At 35.4% G+C, this 19,496-nt stretch overlaps 1 protein-coding gene across 1 annotated transcript in view; it reads right to left on the bottom strand.

Annotated features, from left to right (window-relative positions):
- The window catches only part of ENTREP2 (endosomal transmembrane epsin interactor 2), a 60,891-nt gene extending 42,608 nt beyond the window's left edge, over positions 1-18,283 (bottom strand). Inside the window, exons 1-2 of the mRNA XM_084268017.1 lie at positions 18,230-18,283; positions 4,828-4,938 (exon numbers count right to left, since the gene is read on the bottom strand). Coding sequence (XP_084124143.1) covers positions 4,828-4,926 — 99 coding nt within the window. The 5' untranslated portion in view covers positions 4,927-4,938; positions 18,230-18,283. The remainder of the gene's footprint in view (positions 1-4,827; positions 4,939-18,229) is intronic.
- Between the last annotated feature and the right edge of the window lie 1,213 nt (positions 18,284-19,496).

Genomic DNA, 19,496 nt, shown 5'->3' with positions numbered 1-19,496 from the left:
TTTATAGGAAGGAACTTTAGTCAATTATAGCAGCTTATGCCCAGATAAAGAGCAGGAGGATTCAGTGAGGAATAAAGTTGAGTGGTAGGGAAATATCATGAGAAAAAGCTGGCAGGTGAATAAAACAATAATAATAAAACATTCCATTTCCTGGAATGTTAAAAATATTTAGCATTTCAATACACAGAGAATCAAAAGCAAACGTATTCCACACAACTGACTACAAAGAACCCCAGTTCTGAAACTGGACTGAGTTGTTCATCTAGAGATGAGGAGGTGACCCTGCAGTTGTTTAGCTTTTCTTTGCTTTGCCTATTACAGCTGAACATGATTCATGGAAAAAGAAGTCTTCCTTTATATGTTACTATAACCACAGGCTAATTGCAGCTGTACAAATTAAAAATAGAATGTAAGCAATCTTTCTATAGAGACAGACGCTATCACTGCTTTTCTGAATAATAAGCAGATGTAAATTTGATTAAAACTAGAGCACTGAAAAAAGCAACTTACAATAAGACAGTTCATCCAGTGCAGACAAAAACTAAGAAATAAAACATCACTAACAAAATTCTATCCTGTTCAGTAATACAGTAAAAGCTAAAAAACCCAGATTGCTCTACCCACATATGTTAAGCACAATTTTCAGTGATTAATTTTTTGAAAAAGAAAATGGTAAGACAGAAATGTTGTTCTAAAACACATTAATGAACAGCTTGAGCATGCAACTTCTCATACAGATCCTACTCTCACTGATTTAAAGCAGTATCTTGACGTTTTGGCTGCAGGATCTACAGCTAATCACAGGAAATCAATCCAATTAAATTTTCATAACAAGCCATTAAAGCTACTGGTATTTTTTTGTTCCTCAGCGTTGTATGTTGCTAAGCTGCAGGATGAAGAGCACAAATACTAAATTCTCAAATTACACATTGTAAATGCTAACATATGGTGAGCACATTTTTCACAGTTACACAAAAATATATATTATGGAATATAGAATATATCCCCAGTGTTTAAAGCAAAAGAAAATATTCTGAATTTATCTAACTCCACAATGCACTATATGCTATTGTCACATTTAAAGCCAGACGTTCAGCATGAATGAGTCTGACAGAAATACTCCACAAATACCAGAATTTGTTTTGAATTTGACTTTTGTGCTGTACTGTGCTGGGAAATTTGCCCCTAGACTTTTGTCCGGCACAGTTACATGCTGCATTAACTGTATTGCAAACTGCATGTCAACGAAAGCTGGATTTTTGACCCCAGATGCCACCTTGTCATAAAGTAAACTTGTATCCTAGAAGGCAATCAAAGGCCTTAGAGCTCTCTGATAATGTATCCAGTCACACAGTGCAGGACTGCACAAATCTCCATCCAACACTCAAGTCACCTAAGGAATTAACATGAAATGAAAGCTTAGAACAAGCTGTTAAAACGGCTATTTTTCCTTTTTGAGTGGGAAACATAAATAAAAGAATTAAATATATTCAACATAACACATTACCAAATTCTGAATCACATCCTGCACTTACTCATGAAGCTGTGCATCGCTCCCAGTGGATGGTTGACAAGAACAGAACTCTAGAATTTCATAGGTACAAACACTTCAACAAGGCAACAGAATGTATTCACATGGAAACCCCCAATGTGACTGAAATGTGATTTTAAGTAAAGAAAATAATCTAAAACCTACAGTCTGGGCAGAAGAAACGCTATTCTTTTGAAACAGTTATGATAAACAGTCACAATGAAATTAAATTGCCTTCATGTAGTACAACACGCTGTGGCAAAGGTACTTCGTATTTCATCATGCTCCGAAAATTGCCCCTACACTTGAACATTTGTTTTACCTTTTCTCAGCTCTGCATTTCACTAGTCCAGAGGAAAGTCTGCACATTCCATCTGTACCAGGAATGAAAAGCTCAAAAAAAGTACAAATGAAACTTAACTGTTGCCTCTTAATTTACTAGCCAAGCACACTAGTTTGGAAAAAAATGCAAAATAGTAGTTGCAAGATGCGTTCCATTACCCTGCAGAAGCAAGCAAAGGTTGCCTTTGAATCCCGCCACAAGAGAAGAAATGGGGAAAGCACCTCCTCAGGAAGTTCCTGCATGCCCACCCACCAAATCTCTTAATCCCAAAATGCCTGCCCAAGGGCAAAGCCTACTTCCACCTGCAAATCCTCTTCCTGATTGCTGGAAGCACTGGTTGGATACCCTGCCCTTACCCTCACTGTTGATTAGATCAAGACTAGAGCAGGCATGGCAAAGGATGGAAGAAGAAAGGCAAATATAAAGAACCCAAGGCTGTTTTAAAGTTCAGATCAAACATGGTCCAACAAAAATCACTGAATCTAGGCTATTTCAAAGCACCACATTTCCAAGTGGAAAGCATTCTAAACAACAGATTTAAGTTTTTTCCCCCAAAAAGAATAAGATCAATTCTTCCTGAACAAGCTTTTGTTTTTCTTCTAAATTTCAACTTATACAAAATTAATGTATTCCTTTCAATTTCCATCAATGACTTCAGAAATCAGCTGCACAGCTCAGTCACTTCTTAGTTCTGCAGCAGTATTTTCCTTTTTTAGGTGAGGATTCTGACCAAAATTAGAGAAGAGGGATGGGGCTCTTAAGCAGAAGAGAGATTACTGAAGAGAGTATCTAAAAGACCAAAACATTTTCTGCTGACTTAGGTCTTTTTCTTGGTAGTGAACATCTAACCACTGGCTGGAGCCCATGTTTTCTTTGTCTATGAATGCGCTAATTAAGCAGAACATGCTTATTTCAACTTTCTGTCCCTGCAATGCCACTTCGTTGATTCTCATTAACTTGATTTTTGTCCTACAACTCTATTACAGCTTGTATTAGGAGAAATTAGTCTTTCTGCTTGTCACAAAGGCCTATGAGGAATCCTAACTCAGATATGTTATCACAATACATGCCAGAACAAAGATCATATACATCTAGGTGTATATAAACACTGACAAAATATTTAAACACAGACTCCACCACCACATACACAATCACAGCTATCAGTATTCTGAGTTAATAATATGTTGGCTCTGAGATAACTGACGTATTAAACACTTCAGAAATTCTAGGGGATTTGGTCAACAAATAAACATGAGCTACTGAGCAAGGAAGAGGTAAATTCATGTTTCCAGAAGTCCAACGTTCCTTCCCTTATTTCTTTAGGGCTTTGATACTATCCCACATATGAGGTGTGGCAAGATGGCATTGCTTGAGAATATGGAGCACCACATATCAACCAGCAGAGCATGGTGTCTACACACAAGCCTATCATTCCTTACAACGATGCTCCAGGTCAAAATACTGTGTTTGGAAATTACAGCAGATAGGTCATCCACTGTAGTAATATAGTTGCATTGTATAGTTAAGGCATTCATTTTGAGACACTGTTTAGTCTTTCTTCCATGCAAATAAAAAGCTATTTTTTTAAGTCTTCATGGGAAGTTCCAGTATAAACACAGTCGGTTAAAGTAACTTGTAATGGCCATAATATCAAAGTAAGGATCTCAAAACACATTATTAAGACTTCACTTCAAAGATCTTCCACAAGAAAACACCTATGGATATTTTTTTCATTAAAAAAAACCACAACAAAGTAGCTATACTCCAATCACACCTGGAAATCACAATCATAGAAAGCCTAGCAGAATATCTAAGTTTTTCCAGACTAAACTGATGGAGCTGCAGACACACCCATCTAAAACAGGATGGGTGATAGGAAAACAGAACACTGGCTTAAAAGCTGACTAAACAAACTGATCTTATCAGACAGGTCACATTGAAATAGTATCCTGTTGTGCACTTTTCATGAGCCTTTCAAATTATTTACCAAAACCTTTAACATTATTTTAACTTAGTTTTATTAAATATACTGTGTACAAATGGAAGCCTGAAATGTTTTACAGGACAAAAACCTTAGAACAAATGGAAAACGATAGCTGAATAGAAGAGAGGCACAAGTATTTTGTGGAGTCATCTGTTGGCATCGGAGAGAAAAGTGTCTTTATCATTCAAATCAATGTCTTGAGGTGTTTATGTCTATATATTCCTAAAAATAAATCCCATTCATTCCGTTTAAGCTGTTTGGCTGGTCTACTAACTGCCAGATTATACTATCAGAGCATTGATCCATTTGTCAGTCTTTCAATTTAATGTCGTTTCATGAATTGGGAGAGGGGGGACATAATTTTATTATCTACGTTACATCAAGTATTTCAGACATGAGTTTAATCATGAAGACATTTTCAGTTTAAGACAGAAAATATTTTAAAGTTCTTTTATATGCTCTTTTTTTCCCTGAGATAAAACCATACAGACTTCAGGTGTGCAATACCGTTCAATAATTTAGAGCATGTCAAATTATCATAATTTTTATCATTCCATATTTTATTTAACATAAGTAACACACCTTTGCTTTGGAAATTCAAAACAAAACAACCTAATTTCAGCTGCAAATAGACTATTTACATACTTACACCAAAACATTTATTACCGATACATCTGTGAAATACACTGGCTGTATAAGGGGTTGTTGGATGAAATCCTGATACTGCTGACATGACATGGCAATCATCACATTGCTTTAATGTAGCCCGTATTCCCTCTATTCTGTTTAAGCACCACTTGTACAGTAAGAAGCAAGCCTGGACAAAGCACTGTAAAAGCATTAGTGCTTTAGCTCCAGTAGCTCTACTAAACACATATTGTTTTTAAAATTAAAGGAATATGCGTATGAACCCCAAACGAATGCAAAGTAAAATCCATCGCCCTAAGAGACTTGTTTTTCATAACTCACCAACTGACATCCTTCCAGGGACTTTACCAGCTGAGCATTCTGACAAGAGAGAATGGAACCAGCCAAGTTCAGCATTACGCACACCGCAGATAGCAGCATGAAAAAGGTTATCTGGAAAAAAATCAAACAGCCTAATCTTATTCAGTGCAAGCAAGTAAAAAAAAATACATCATTTAGACATGCAAGAACTTCCAGCCTGACATACAGTTACAAGGATCGTCACATTTTATAAATTTTAAAGAAGAAAGTAGAATATTTCTGACAACAACCCAAGTCCCACACTGTAAACCCTAACTCAAAACTAGACCATCACCTATTTTCCTCCAGCCATTTCAAAATATCCATACATCTCCCACTTTTATCAAACTGAAAATTTAATGTTTTATGAATGAGCATTATTAACAAGTAAGATTTGAAAAAGGTATTTTTATAATCAAAAGTAGTCTTAAAACAATTTAAATCCCTTTTGGTGAGGATAATCACAGAATCACAGAACATTAAATTATTAAATGATTCTATTAATGCTTTTTTCAGTAATGTATCTACACACACATTCTGCGTATCTATGCTTTTATGCATTTTATTGTAAACGCCTTGAAGTGATTTCATTGTGTTTTACTCACAGGAAAATTTCAGATTTACTACCTAAAGATTCACGTGTGAGGTAGGTACATCGCCTTTTGAGATTAAATTTTGAAATTAAGCATTCTGGGTTATTTCATACAGGGGTCACCTCTGGATTTTTTTGCTAGGTGAAGTATATATCTGACGATCAGATCATTGAACAAAGCATAAATAAAATACATATAGGATCTCAGAAGACTGCATGTTTTTTTTAGTAGAATGAACAACTTATTAATTCAAAAGTGGATTACTGTTGAAACAGAAAACAGGGGAATCTTTGTCTGTCAGTCATTTCCATGTCCTTAGAAAAGGGGAATCGGTGTATGCAGGACAACCTCTGCTTCCAAATTACTTGAAATGCATGGGACTAAGAAAGAGCACCCACCATGCACCAATCTAAAATGGAAATACTGCTAGCAGGGTCCAGAACATAGGAAGTCATACACAGAATACCCAGTATATATATCTTTCATATAGCAACACTGGAAGGAAGAAACTCCTAGGAACAGCCAGATTTGATAGGGTAGCATGTTTGCCTCTTGACTCCAGCTCTGCTAATAACCAGTGGTTTGGCCTCAGGCTAGCCACCTTCAACCGCAGAGATGGGAAGTGAGAACACTGTAACTTCCTAAGCACCTTCATACATCTGACCATATTAACTACTCGCAAAACTACTAATCAAGAATTTATGTATCAAAACACATAAATCAAGAGCTCCTTCAGATTTCTGCAGGTCCAACCTTGGGAGCTTGAGTTCAGTGAGCATCACAATTTTCTTTTGGCAACTTGCTGAATCCTACACAGTACAGCCTCTTATGGGCAAATACCCCTTTCTTTTGCTGACAAAAGCACATATAAAGCATTTTTCTGCTACAAAGCTCCTTAAAGCATTTGAAGAAAAAGTTTGAATGATGTATAAGCCTTTCCAGAACGAGCCATCATCCAAGGAATAGGTTGCACTTTGAACTGAATATCAAAACACAAAACAATCTCATATCAAACACAACTGTGTGAAAGCTGACTCCTGAAAAGTTTAGCCATAAGCAATTATACCAAATATGTAGCATCTCTATGTTTTCAGTACCAGATACCAGGGAGGTACACATACCTGCATGTCTCCTATATGGAAGAAAATCAGCAAATGTGTAAAGCAAAACAACTACTGCATATGAACAAATCAGGAGCACAGGAAAAGGAACAGAGCACATTAAATATGCTTTGAAGAATGACATACTGCTACGAGGAGGAAGAGGTCTCTATATGAAAAGTAATTAAAGTCCTCCAAAAGCGATACATATATTGTATCAAATGAAGCCATTATTTGTAAATGCAAGCTTTTATTTCATTCCCTGCACTTTCATTTAAGATATATACAAAACAGGATTTTCTTTTCACTGCTGGCATTTCAATAATCACTTCCCCTCATACTTTTCAGTAGTTTAGTAGTCAAAACACTAACAGTTAGAAAATGTTACCTTCTGTGTTGATGAAACATATTACTCAACACTACTGTGTAGTGTACTTTGAGAAAAATCAGGAATTGACACGCTAAGCTTGCTTCTGCAAACCTACTGTTTTTGTAGGTACTTGTAATACTGTCTAATGTTGTACTTGTAATACTGCATCTGTGTGGCTTTTCCTGTTGATTCCTGTCCTGTAATTCCCTGAAAAGTCATAACACCGTCCTTGAATCAACTTTTTCTTTTTTGTATTGTTTAAATATTTTGTAGAAAGCAAGTTTTTTGAGATGCTGTAGCTTGACATTAGATAATATAGACTTTTCCCAATCACATTAAATACATAGTTTAAAATATACACTGTTTAATACACACTTTTTGATTTGTGAAGCAGCAAGAATAGGTAGAGGCAAAGCACTTGTCTCAGTAAACTATTGTATAAATAGATTAAAAACTTGCAGCATGGTATTTTGCTCACAAAGCTTTGGCTTACATGGTCTATACACAGTAACAGTTACTATCATTGATTCTGTAGAATTTACAGTTTCCCCTGACAAGAGAGGTGTGGAAGAACACAACCAGAAGCAAAACTGAACGTTTCTGAGTACCAAGCACGATGGAGCAGGGGCATCAGGAGCTGTGCAGGTACTTCATTAACGCAAGGCTATCGGGGTACTGACACAAGCCACGTGTTGGTGGCTTCTCCACAGTAAACGCACGTGCATTCTTTGCGCCCACGACGCAGACAGGCAGCTCATCTCACTTCACCAAGGAATAAGTAATGTATTTATGGCTAGTAGCGCCGTCAGGTCAAACTTAGGCGAGCATCCAAAGCCTGCCTTACCTTATTTCAGACTAACATTTCTTCTTGTTTATTTCTCTAAATAACCACCCCCCAATTAGTGCAATGAAGTTTTTAGATAAGTCTGTATCTAAGAGCTGCAGAAAGTAAAGAATGTATCCACACAGAATACAGGATTACTTCTCATTAAATAAAGTAATAGTAATTATATTTTACTGTTCCTGTTTAATTCAGCACTTCATGTCCTTTGCCTAAATTAAAGATCTGAAAAAAATATTTTCTCTAGGTCTAAAGCAATGTTCTCTATTAAATAGGAAGAAAAATTCCCTGCTGTGTGGACAACTACATCAGGTTAAAGATTTTAATGCTTTTGTGTTAAGAATCATAAATTATATTGTTTTATCCTAAAATATATGTAAGCATTCAATTCCAATCATTATTAAATTAAATTACATTTCCTCTAGATAAAATCTCTTTTGACTAGGTCTAATGAGGCTATTTAACATTTTTAGAGAAAGCTGAAACCATGGTATAAATACTAAATACATACAACTTTTTGTAATTTCAAAGCTAAGTATTTCAGACTAAAACTTCTAAAATTAAACTTGGTGTACATTATTTTATCGACCATGGTATGATCCTATTAACTTGGTTTCATTCAAATAGATCTTGTAATTTAATTGATTTATTACTAGTTGCTCGGTTGTACCTTTATCTCTATATCTCTTTATGAAATATTTTTGTAGAAAACCTAACTATAACTTTAAATACTACACTATTTGAGGTTATAATAAATGCTACTGGTTTTAATTTATAAGTAAAAAATACACCCCTCTACTACTCTTATTTATTGCCAGCTTTTATTTGTTAGTTTCAACCAAACATCAGCAAAAATATCCTCAAACTTATTACTTCAAACTGTTGAAAAGAGCACAACGGGCTGCCTGTTTCCAGTCAGATTTGAATCACAAAGAACAACACTATTTAAAGACCAGATGAAGCAGTTTAGTTTCCTCTAGTACCCTTGTGGTAGTAAATAACAGCAGCAGTAATAATAAAGCTAGTGATTTGGTAATACTTCCCAAGCTTTTTAAGAACCCTGGAATCCAACATACTACTTTGTCTCTGTACACCCCAGGGCAGAATGCTAGATAAAAGGAAAGATCTATTTATATCAAAACAAATCTCCCCATATATCTCATAATAAGAGTATTCTGTTCAATACCTTCAGGAAATTCCATCAGTAAAGGCAATAGGTGGCCATACAGATTATTTCCTCAAGTGTGATCAGATTAAAGAACTGTAACAAAACAGTAAGTATAGCATTGTCGTATTCTACATCCAACAATATGTATTTGCTATTTCTGTAATAAAACAGAAATAAACCAGCATCAATTTAGAATTTATTTAATTTTTTTTTTAGGGAAATGTTAATGGAGGCCTGATTTAGTCACAAAGCCTGATTCAGTAATAAAGCCCTCATGCTCTCAGCTCAGAAATATTAAGAAGAAATTTGTCAGAACTAGATATTTCATAATCTATTAATTTTCTGCTGTTTTGATTCTAATTAACACTTTTAACATCAACAGCTTTCTGCCTAGGAAGCCTAGTAACTAAAGCATTTTTGCCCTGAAGCATAAACAAAAACTGCTATACAGAATTTTAGCACTCATGGAGTACTTGAGCTGTAATTACAAACTGAAGCACCTTGTAACTTTCAGTCCTATTTGAAAGTTAAAAAAGTCCAAACAAATAATTTTTAATTGCTTTGCTGTCTATATTATCTCCCTACTAGTCTTAGGGGGGTAGCATACATTTCAGTAATTAATTTTGGTTACCTGAAAAAAACTTTTCAGCCTATTTCAAACCCTTTTCACACCCTAGCATATCCATTCCTCTCTTGCCCCCTTCCTCCCTGCCTCTCACCCACCACAGGGAGAAGCAAGAGAAGTTAACTTGCAGTTTTAGGGCATATTTACTTCTATTTTTCCATTCTTTGCTAAGGTGTTGACCATAGCAACAGCTGAGGAAATTCTGAGAACGCAAGTGTCACAGGATTTTGTAGCCACACTGCAAAAGGATTCTTGCCAAAGGGCAGCAGAGCACTGGTTTGGCACCCATGTGCAGTGCCATGATGAATACGTATCAGGCAAAGGCAAATCATTGCTTTATACAAATCCATGCTAAAAGTCTTACCATTTATTTTCAGGACTTTTGCACCAAAGATTTGTGAAATGAATAGATTTATTGTGTCTGCTAGAAACCTTGTGCATCTAAGGTGTTGGATTGTGTCAAATCATTCCACGAGTGACACATACTCTTGCCTCCCCACAGTGTTTTTACATGTTTAAATTGGTTCCCTCAAATTCTCTAAGATTCTGCATGTTGTTGTACACTACAAAGTAGCTAAAATTTCAGGGCTTTCAGTATCTGTACAAAAACATAAGTAAAATTGAATTACAAAATATAAATTATAACATTACATCAAACACATATATATTGTATTCTACTGTTAAATATATCTAAAACAGACAGGATGACATCCTTCTTTTCATTCACTCATTTGAAAAGTGCATTTCATTTTATACCCATCTTTAACATCACTGGCCTACAGGCATCTACTATGCTAAAAGAGGAACAAAAAGAGGAGCTTTACTATTTTGCAGATAAAATTCAAGCTCTTTTTTCAGCATTCAAGTAATGCAACACTTCCAATAGTAATTTTAACAAAGCAAGGCTTACTGGTAACTATTTAACTGTTTTCATTGCAGAGAACAATTTTTGTCAAAGAATCTTTTAAATGGGCAAGGGGGAATAAGAGCTGTAACACCACAGAACATCACACGCTTGCTACATGACAATAAGCACTCAAAGGAATCTTTTCTTTTGTTAAATACTTTAACAAAATTAAGCAGATAAACTTTATGTACAGTCAACAAAAAAAGTTTGATATAGTTTATATTGTCTAACTTTTATCACTAATATTTCCCTTTATACACAAGTGCTTCCCTAAGTAAAAACCCCATGCACATGAAAGCTAACTTAAAATATTATTTTCAAAGAGAAAGAAAGCAAACTGCACTAAATTATTTTAATGCCACTCAAAATGTTGTCAATTTGAAATGCTTTAAAATGACTGCTGCAGCTCTACAATCAGGCGGAAAAAGCAGAGTTTATATCCAGTGTGATCATAAACACTTCAAACATAAATGCTTCCTGACCAGAATTCTGACCACAGAGTCTAAAACCTGCACCTGCCTCAGCCATACCAGTTAAATTTTCCCTCCGACATATTCTCAGAGGGAGTAAAAACCGAAACATTTTACAATTCCCTAATAAAGTACTTTTTCTCCAAAATGTTCCAAGGCAATAGGAAACCATAGTTAGGTTAGGAAAAATGATATTTTTCTAAATTAGTTTTGTATATAACAAAACAATCCATATTTAAACAAAACAGACAGCTAAATCACTAATTAGAAATTAAAATATCTTTAAAAAATGTGCAAGCAGTCTAGCAATTTTAAAACAAACCTACCTAACACTGAATTCGTACTTTCATAGCAGCTGTATTAATACAGTCCCTCCAGGTATACAATATATTACTTTTTGCAAGTGTCACATTGCTGGAAGGATTCACCTCTGTGGAAGTGTTGGTGAAACGCTACTCCATATAAATTAACCTTCCATAACATCTGCAGCAGAATACCCCAAGGAAATAAAAGCTCATGTTGTCCTGCTGACAAGGAGAGGCATCAAAAGGCTACGCAAGCAGCCCTTCCTGGCAGTAGCATAATTACAGAGAAGCAGGTTATAAAGGTCAGATTCGCAGATATTTTGCATCTGTCTTTCCAAAAATATTAATAGCAATTAACTACCCATGTGCAGTCATTGCTGAACAATTGTGTGGTTTCTTTCAAAGCTATGACACCAGAGTATTTTTACTTTCATCATTAAGGAAGAAGACTTCTTTCAGGTAATCAAAGTCAGCAAGCCAAGACTACTAAATCATATCAACAGTGCATGTGCATTTTCAGTATCACAGAGTTTCTGCGGCAAGGCTTCGTGTGGACAGCTTTTTTTCCACATGTGATGTAATCTAATTATAATTTTGGCTGTTCAGTGAAAAACTGAACACACACCTCTGTGGAAGAATCACAAAAATAATTTGATGGAGATGCATCAATACATGAACATTAGAATTTCTAAGACCCTCACTCATATACTTGCATAAGACTTCACAGTACCTCTAGTAAGGAAATTCAAACACTTGATCACAGGCATGTCTAACTCAAGATCTAAACTGGCATTCATCTAGCAAACAAATACCACCAAAATAAAAGTATTTCTTTGTCAACAAGCACAGGGTAATTAGATTGTCTTTGGATCATGGTGCATTTTCTTCCATCTATTCCACTAAGAAAACTTTGTCACATGAGTTTTGACTGTACAAAGAATAAGGTATCCATCCCCCAAATCCACACACCCCCCAAATACTTAGTATTAGCTCATATGAATTTTTCTTTTATTTTTAAAAACACAATTCAAACACAATTAATCCCATCTGAAATACATCTCTGAAGTTACTGTGTCCTCATTATTCTACATCGAAATAGAAAGTTTACCAGTCTTTCCAGTATTGTGGCAACAACGAATGACAGAATGTGTTAGGTTGGAAGGGACCTTTAAAGGTCATCCACAGTCCAACACCCCTGCAGTAAGCAGGGACATCTTTAACCAGATCAGATTGCTCAGAGCTTCATCAAGCCTGACCTTGAATGCCTCCAGAGGACAAGAAAGATGACATCAAACACTCTTTTGAATGCAAATTCTAATAAAATATGAAATGTGACGAAAGGCAGAAAAACTACTTCTGTTCAGAACAGTATTTAGCTACATATCTAGAGAAAAACTACATACTTTCATGTCTAAAAATCTGTAATTTTGTACTGTAACAATAGAAAGTAGAGTATCCAACTGAATGTAGTCTTTCTTTGTCTTATAGACCTGTGAAACTTTTCAACCCAAAGCTTTTGTACCTCTGTTAAAGTAAGTATTGCAATACATAAGCAACTAAAACGTTGATCCAAAACCCAATTTTTCTCAGTCTGGGATCCAGGCAAGCCTGCTAAGTCACTTCACGTCATCAGCTTAAAACCTTCCGCAATGATTATGCTACATACACTGCAAATACAGGGGTCAAATGAGTTCAGCAGAAGTCTAAATCTAGCAGCTGTAGGAATTCAATAGGAAATGAATCATATCAAAATAGCTTGGCTTTCTATTATCAACCTGCTTCCATATTACACCGTGTGTTAACACTTTGTATTGATACTCTACAAGGCAGAGATACCAAAACTAGTAAAAATGTGAAAAATTAGAATAAGTTGGTTGCGCACACATTTTGTTCCATATCTGTATTTACGATTTGACTCCTTTGCTCTCAAAGGTTGTATCTGTCTTTTTTTTCCTTTGAAAACTCCTCGGTTACAAAATTCTTGGGACTACATCAACCATAAGGGCAGAGTGTAAATATGAAAACTAAAAATGCCATCATTGATCTCTCCACCATCTCCACACCATTTTTGATAATATGCAATGATACTGGTTTCAGAAACCTCTACAGGTGTTAATGCAGCTGGAATTGAAACAACTTCCTATTTGAATATTCAGCATCAGATTATTGATCTTCTTTAAAAAAATAAACAAAACAGAACAACCCCCTCAGTAATCTCCCCCTTTCATGAAATATCACTCATGAAAGTAAACAATGTGCTCTTGCTGCATGTCTCCAATGTTCTATAAAACATACATTAGAAATTAGATCTGTTCCTTTTTATGAAGGTACAATTTTGTAAAATAAGTAATTCAGTTTTTAACCTTTTAACATTTCTCTACTCCTATCTAGTCTTTGAAATACCCCAAATTTTCTTATACTGATATGGTTAAATAAACATTTCCTCTCCATCTTGTAAAACACATTTAGACATAGTAATGCCTAAAATATAAAGCTATAATGAACTCCCAGCATTTAAAAGCAGTTAATTACTTCATTTCTTATGTTCAGAAGCTACACATATTAAAAATTAAGAGCAAGGAAGGGTTTTAACTATCCAAAAAGTGAAAAACGTACTCAAGACAAAGTTACTTACTGAAGCAAATGTAAGTAACATGACGCTTCCAGCATATGAACAAAAAGCGAGCAATAGAGATGACTGCAGACTTGTAAAGAATGAACTAAATATTTTACTGAGTCATATTCCTAAACAAAAATAACTTCTTTTCCTCAGTGCTTACAAAGGAATTGGGACAGATGTCAGGAACCAAGACTCATTTATCGAGGAGGAAGAAGAAATGCTGAAGGAAATCAGACTCATACCAAGAAAGAGCTGAAGAAATACCAGTGCTCAAGGGCTGCCAAAACCTCCAGCAGCAGATGAGATGCAGCCTGCAGTTCTGAAAGAAGGAACAAATGAGATGGAAGAGCCATTAGCAGATACACTTAGAAAGCATGTGAGAACAGGGGAATTACCGATGGACTGAACAGAGATTAATGTAGCACCCATGCCATATTTTTCATTATAAGCAACAGCAAGGATACTGCAACTGTGACAGTTTCCTACTGCATGGTAATGTCATGGCAACATGATGCAACTGGAGCAGATGGAGAACATAAGGGTCTGTTTAAGGGTAATTAAGACGACCTTGTTTAGGAAGGGGCAAGTGTTATGCCCCAGCAAGCTTTGTTTGCTCTTCAGGAAAAGCTGCTTGTGGTCTTTTAAAATTTTGCCACTGGGGATAACTGATTAGCAGATGGATGCTCAAGAGTCACCTAGATTCTGACATGGGTGCCAGCTGGTGGCAGCTGGGCAGCAGAACAGTCAGCCTTTGTAGAGAGGGTAACAGAGAGATGTACACTCGGGCAAGAATAAGCTGCAAGAAATGTTCACCTGTAAAAGAGCACATAGAATGTTCATTCTAAACAGATGCTTTACTCTGTGACACCTTTTCTCCCGCTTTCAAGTGTTTTTTTCTTTCTCTCCAGGTTCACAGCTTTACTGGGTCATTTTCCTGTTTTTTTTTTTTCCTTCTTCCTCTTTTGTCAGGGATATTCTAATAAAGTGGCACTGGGAGTAGGATTTTCTGTCAGTCGTTTCCATCTACTGGTGAAGAAAGAAGGGAATTTCTGCAAATTAATATCACAGTAAAATGTCCTTGATGATTTGTAAATCTTCTAGTGAATGCTTAATAGAAAATACAACTGATGCTAATGTCTTGGAGATACAACTATTCTCAGTTTTGACTTTGGATCCAAGGTGTTAAACCCCCCATTCATGTCTATATCAATCCTACATACCACATTTCTGGTAAGATAGAGTCAGAAGTTGATAAACTAGTCTTCGTGTTTATTGATTCTTTGACTTGCTCTTTTTGCCTGCAGAAAATAATACTTTTGCAAAGAAAAGACATGGCATCTGTGAAAAAAACAAAGAGTAGAACTGCAAACTGAGCAAACCAGAACCAGCAGCATGAGGGGTTGACCCTGGCTAGGGTTAAGCACCACACAGCCATTCATTCACTCCCCCTTGCAGCAGGATGGGAAGAAAAACAGAAGAGCAAAAAGTGAGAAAGACATGTAGGTTGAGATAAAGACAGTTTAATAAGTCAAGGAAAGAGAAAGGGAAAAAATAAACAAAGCAAGGGATGCATAGTGGAATAAAGACAATGCCTTGATGCAGTGCTAGTATTGCTCAGCAATAGCCAAAACACTGTTGTGTTATCAATCCTGATTTAGTCACAAATCCAAAGGAAGCAGGAAACTAGCACCTTAAAATATTACCATACTTTCACCAATTTGCAGAATGTCACAGATTGGGTATGGTTTAATTTTATACAGCTTTAGTCACAGTTTCAAATTATTAAGTTATCTTTCTCTGCTATTGTTCTTTGCAATTTTGTAACGCTGTAACAAAAAAATGCATGCATAGAGTAATCAATTATATAGTTGTTTACAATGCTATAAATTGTATTAAAAGGTAATTATTAACCATATGTATTTTGCATATATATTGCACAAGTAACTCGCCAAGAAATACAACTCACCAGCATGTTGATGGTACTTTCTGCTATGAGGTTGTAAAGTTATACACGATTAATTGCTTAATCAGAATACATAATCATCCTGGCACACATGGATTCCAACTGCTAAAAGGTATTTACAATACATCAATGAAAACCAGACATTTTGTAGCCACTGCAAAGCTATTAATACTGGCTGTTGCACAGCTTAATGACACATCATAATCCCCTTGCCCTATTCCTCCAACTGATTATGTACCACCAAGTGCCAACACAGAAGTACAGAAGAAAAAACATCAGGATCTAAATCATAAGCACTAAGCTTCCTCTTGGAAATAAACAATTTCCTAGAGTAGATTTTAGGAAAGTGAGCTGTTCTTCGAGCATTAATGCTACCAATATTACTGTTTCTTCCCTTTTATATTTATTTCCTTGAATGACATGGACCACAACTACCTACTTACATTTCAGTGAATGTGAAAGTAAGTGTTTTTAATAGGTAATGCTATTACAATTCTATTCAGTTTTATTCAACCAAAGAAGCAGCAGTCCAAGGTACCAGGTAGAGAATTATTACTAACAAAGCTCATAATGTAGACTAAAATGCATTGGAGCAAAAACAGGTGTTCCAGTTATTTGTCATAACAGAGAGCAGAAATTCTGTCCAATCTTTACAAAAATACGCTTCTTACTCTAAAGAAAACTGCAAGCCTGCAAAATCTCCAATATGAACTACATTACTGACAGATCAGTAGAGAACACAGCACTTTGGGCCATGCTACCTTTTGGTAACATGGGGGAAAAAAATATTTGGTGCCTCCTCTTTCTGCTCCTGCCAGCAAGAGATAAACCAGAGGAATGTCTGTGGAGTCTCATATACCTATTGTTTGATCGTAAAAGAAACTAAATGGGAGAGTCTGAGAAATTCTAAATGTTACTGTATGACTACCCAATTCATGACATATCAGTGTTTTGCAACGTTTCAATGTGAAAGCTCTCCCTACTCAACAGCAGTGAGTAAAAATTTATCCTTTTAAAAAAATATATATATTTTATTTGATTTTAATTTTCAGTCCAGCAACCTGCCTGCTGCCTTTCTCACGAGCACTCATTAGTTTCAATCATTTGCTTCACTTTGACCTCCTTTTAGGCACATTTATCTCGCCATCAGGCAGCTTTCTACATCTGTTGATCCATTGGTGAAAACAACACCAAAAAGCAAATCAATACAAACACAGTCTGTCCTTTCTTTAATAACAATGAAAGGTGAATTATAGAAAGGTAGAGAGAGATTAAAAAAATTATTAGAAGCTTTAACACTACTGCTTTAGCCCATAATAGTGGAAGATATAAGTGAAGTTCTATTTAAGCTTATTAATGTAGGTCTTTCCATTTCATTCTTTCAATTATTAGGCTTTCTTCTTGGGACAATCTTTAGTATTAACTTCATTAGTATGTTACATATGTTTCTATGTTACATATGCACACTCTTTCAAAGGCAACATTTATGCTAATACATCTTTATGGACACAGACATCTTATCTTTTTATTTGAGATTGATTTGAAGCTAATATTGCTTTGTGGTAAACAGGTTAATTAAACCTCTATTAGCATGCATATACAAAGCATAAATTACTTCTCATTATTAAGCAACTAAATGAATCTCGCAGCAGAATACATAATGTAGCTGAAAATTTTTTTGCGGACAAAACCCAACAGCTACAAATTTGCAATATGCTTTTATGCCAACCAGGTAATTGGTTATAAAGACATATGTGCTGTACAATTTTGGACAAGTTAAATTCAAAGAAAAATGCAGACCAGCAGCCTGTCTAGAACAGTAACAGACTAAGCACTTAAATTCAGTATTAATTTTTTTTAAACATTAATTAAAAAATATCAAAAATTATAACATATCATTAGTATCTCTTATTCCAACCCACACTGCAGTATTGAGCCTGTCTACTAGTAAGAGTGCTGTTTTCAGCCATTTTTAATTTCACGCCGTCTAATACAATATGGTTCTTGCCTTTCTTTAAATATACACATTTATCACAATGTTTAGGATGCATTAGTTCTTACACTTACATTACTAAGGCTATCACTTTTAATAAGAGATGGAGCTGTAACAGTGGCAAGAAAGGGGCAGTAGGTATCTGCATTCCTTTACCCATAATGACTATTACATCTCTCCAAGACCGAAGTACAGATAGAAGGAAAATATCATCGCCCAGATCATTTACGTAATGCAACTTCAAAGGCCCAAATTTTTTTGTACTAAGTGTTTATAAATATTAGGATACATAACAGCACTTGAGAAATCATCCCCAGAGGCTATTAGGCTCCTTCATAAAGACAAAACCACTGGGAGTTACTCATACCAAATTCTTAAATAACTTGTCTAAAGTCTGTAAAACACGATTAAAGCCACATTGCCACTCACCACAAGTGAAAGGGGCCTCTTCCATGAAACAACACCAATTAATCCTGACAACAGCACCTGTAATAAAGAGAGCAGAGTCACCAGAGAAACATGGGGTTTATTCCTATGTCATTAAAACACACTAAGTATTAAGAAAAAGCTTAATACACAGTCATCATCTGTATTTCCAGAGTGCTGGAAGGCAACTACTAAAAGTATGTTTTCATTTTATTCTCTATAAAAATAAACAGAAATACTAATAAGCTGTTTAAAAACACATTTCAACCCAACTGCCAGATCTAATCAATTCTGATCAGATCACAATAGCTCTTCAAACATATTTCTCCAAGTCCCAAAATGTTATCAACACTAAACAAGAATAAATATTTAGGGTAAATATTCTTGTGGTCTGTTAGCATCATCAAAAATTAGCTCACAAAAAGGGGAGTAAAGATAGGATAATCACAAAATCAGCCATGGAACCCAGTTAAATTAGTAAAAGAAGGTTTTTTTGTTCTACCCAATCACTCAAACAACAACAATCTTATGCTCACAAAAGCCCACATACATATATTTAAACCTTATCTTTAACATGCAGACACCTCACCGCCTTCACTACAAGCCAAAAGCAAGTCAAATTCAGACCCAGATACAACTAAGTTGTGTAGTATGTATTTTAAAATAACATGGAAGTTACAGTTGAGACACCACAAACTTTGGACAGAGGAAGGAAAATAGAAACAGAAACTAGAACAATAGGCAACAGATTTTGACCCTGGGGTAGAACAAATAGGCAGGGAGGAATCTTCTCATTAGAATATTTCATTTAAAAAATTAGTAAACCAGACTGCAAATAAAACACAGATAAGAGAATGTATGATGCATTTATTTCCTGAGTCTGCAATGTGATTTCTTCACCTCACCTTGTATAAAGAATTTGTCTAACGGTAACTCATATACGTAGCTAGCCTGATAAAATCATTATTAATTCCTCTTGCAATTGCTTAGAATAACCTCTAATATCATTATCACTCTCTACAGATCTTTGATAGTCAAAAGGGAGGAATCCCAGAAGCTAATGAATACCCTTTTCCATGAAATTATATTCAAGGTTGGTTGAAGTTCAAATGCCAGAAAGTCAGTATTCCCCCCATGTCATGCTTTACTAGCAAACTTTCAGGCATAATAAAAGTAGAGCATAATAATTACAAGATGCATCTATATCTAGCAATGTACACAGTACTGGGAATCAGTTTGTCTACTGATGCTTGGTGTGAATGTGTGAAAG

The sequence above is a fragment of the Gallinula chloropus genome (assembly GCF_964237585.1).
Source record: "Gallinula chloropus genome assembly, chromosome: 9".
NCBI lineage: Eukaryota > Metazoa > Chordata > Aves > Gruiformes > Rallidae > Gallinula > Gallinula chloropus.
Note: the sequence above shows the minus strand (reverse complement) of the source record. Positions and strands in the feature narration are given on the sequence as shown.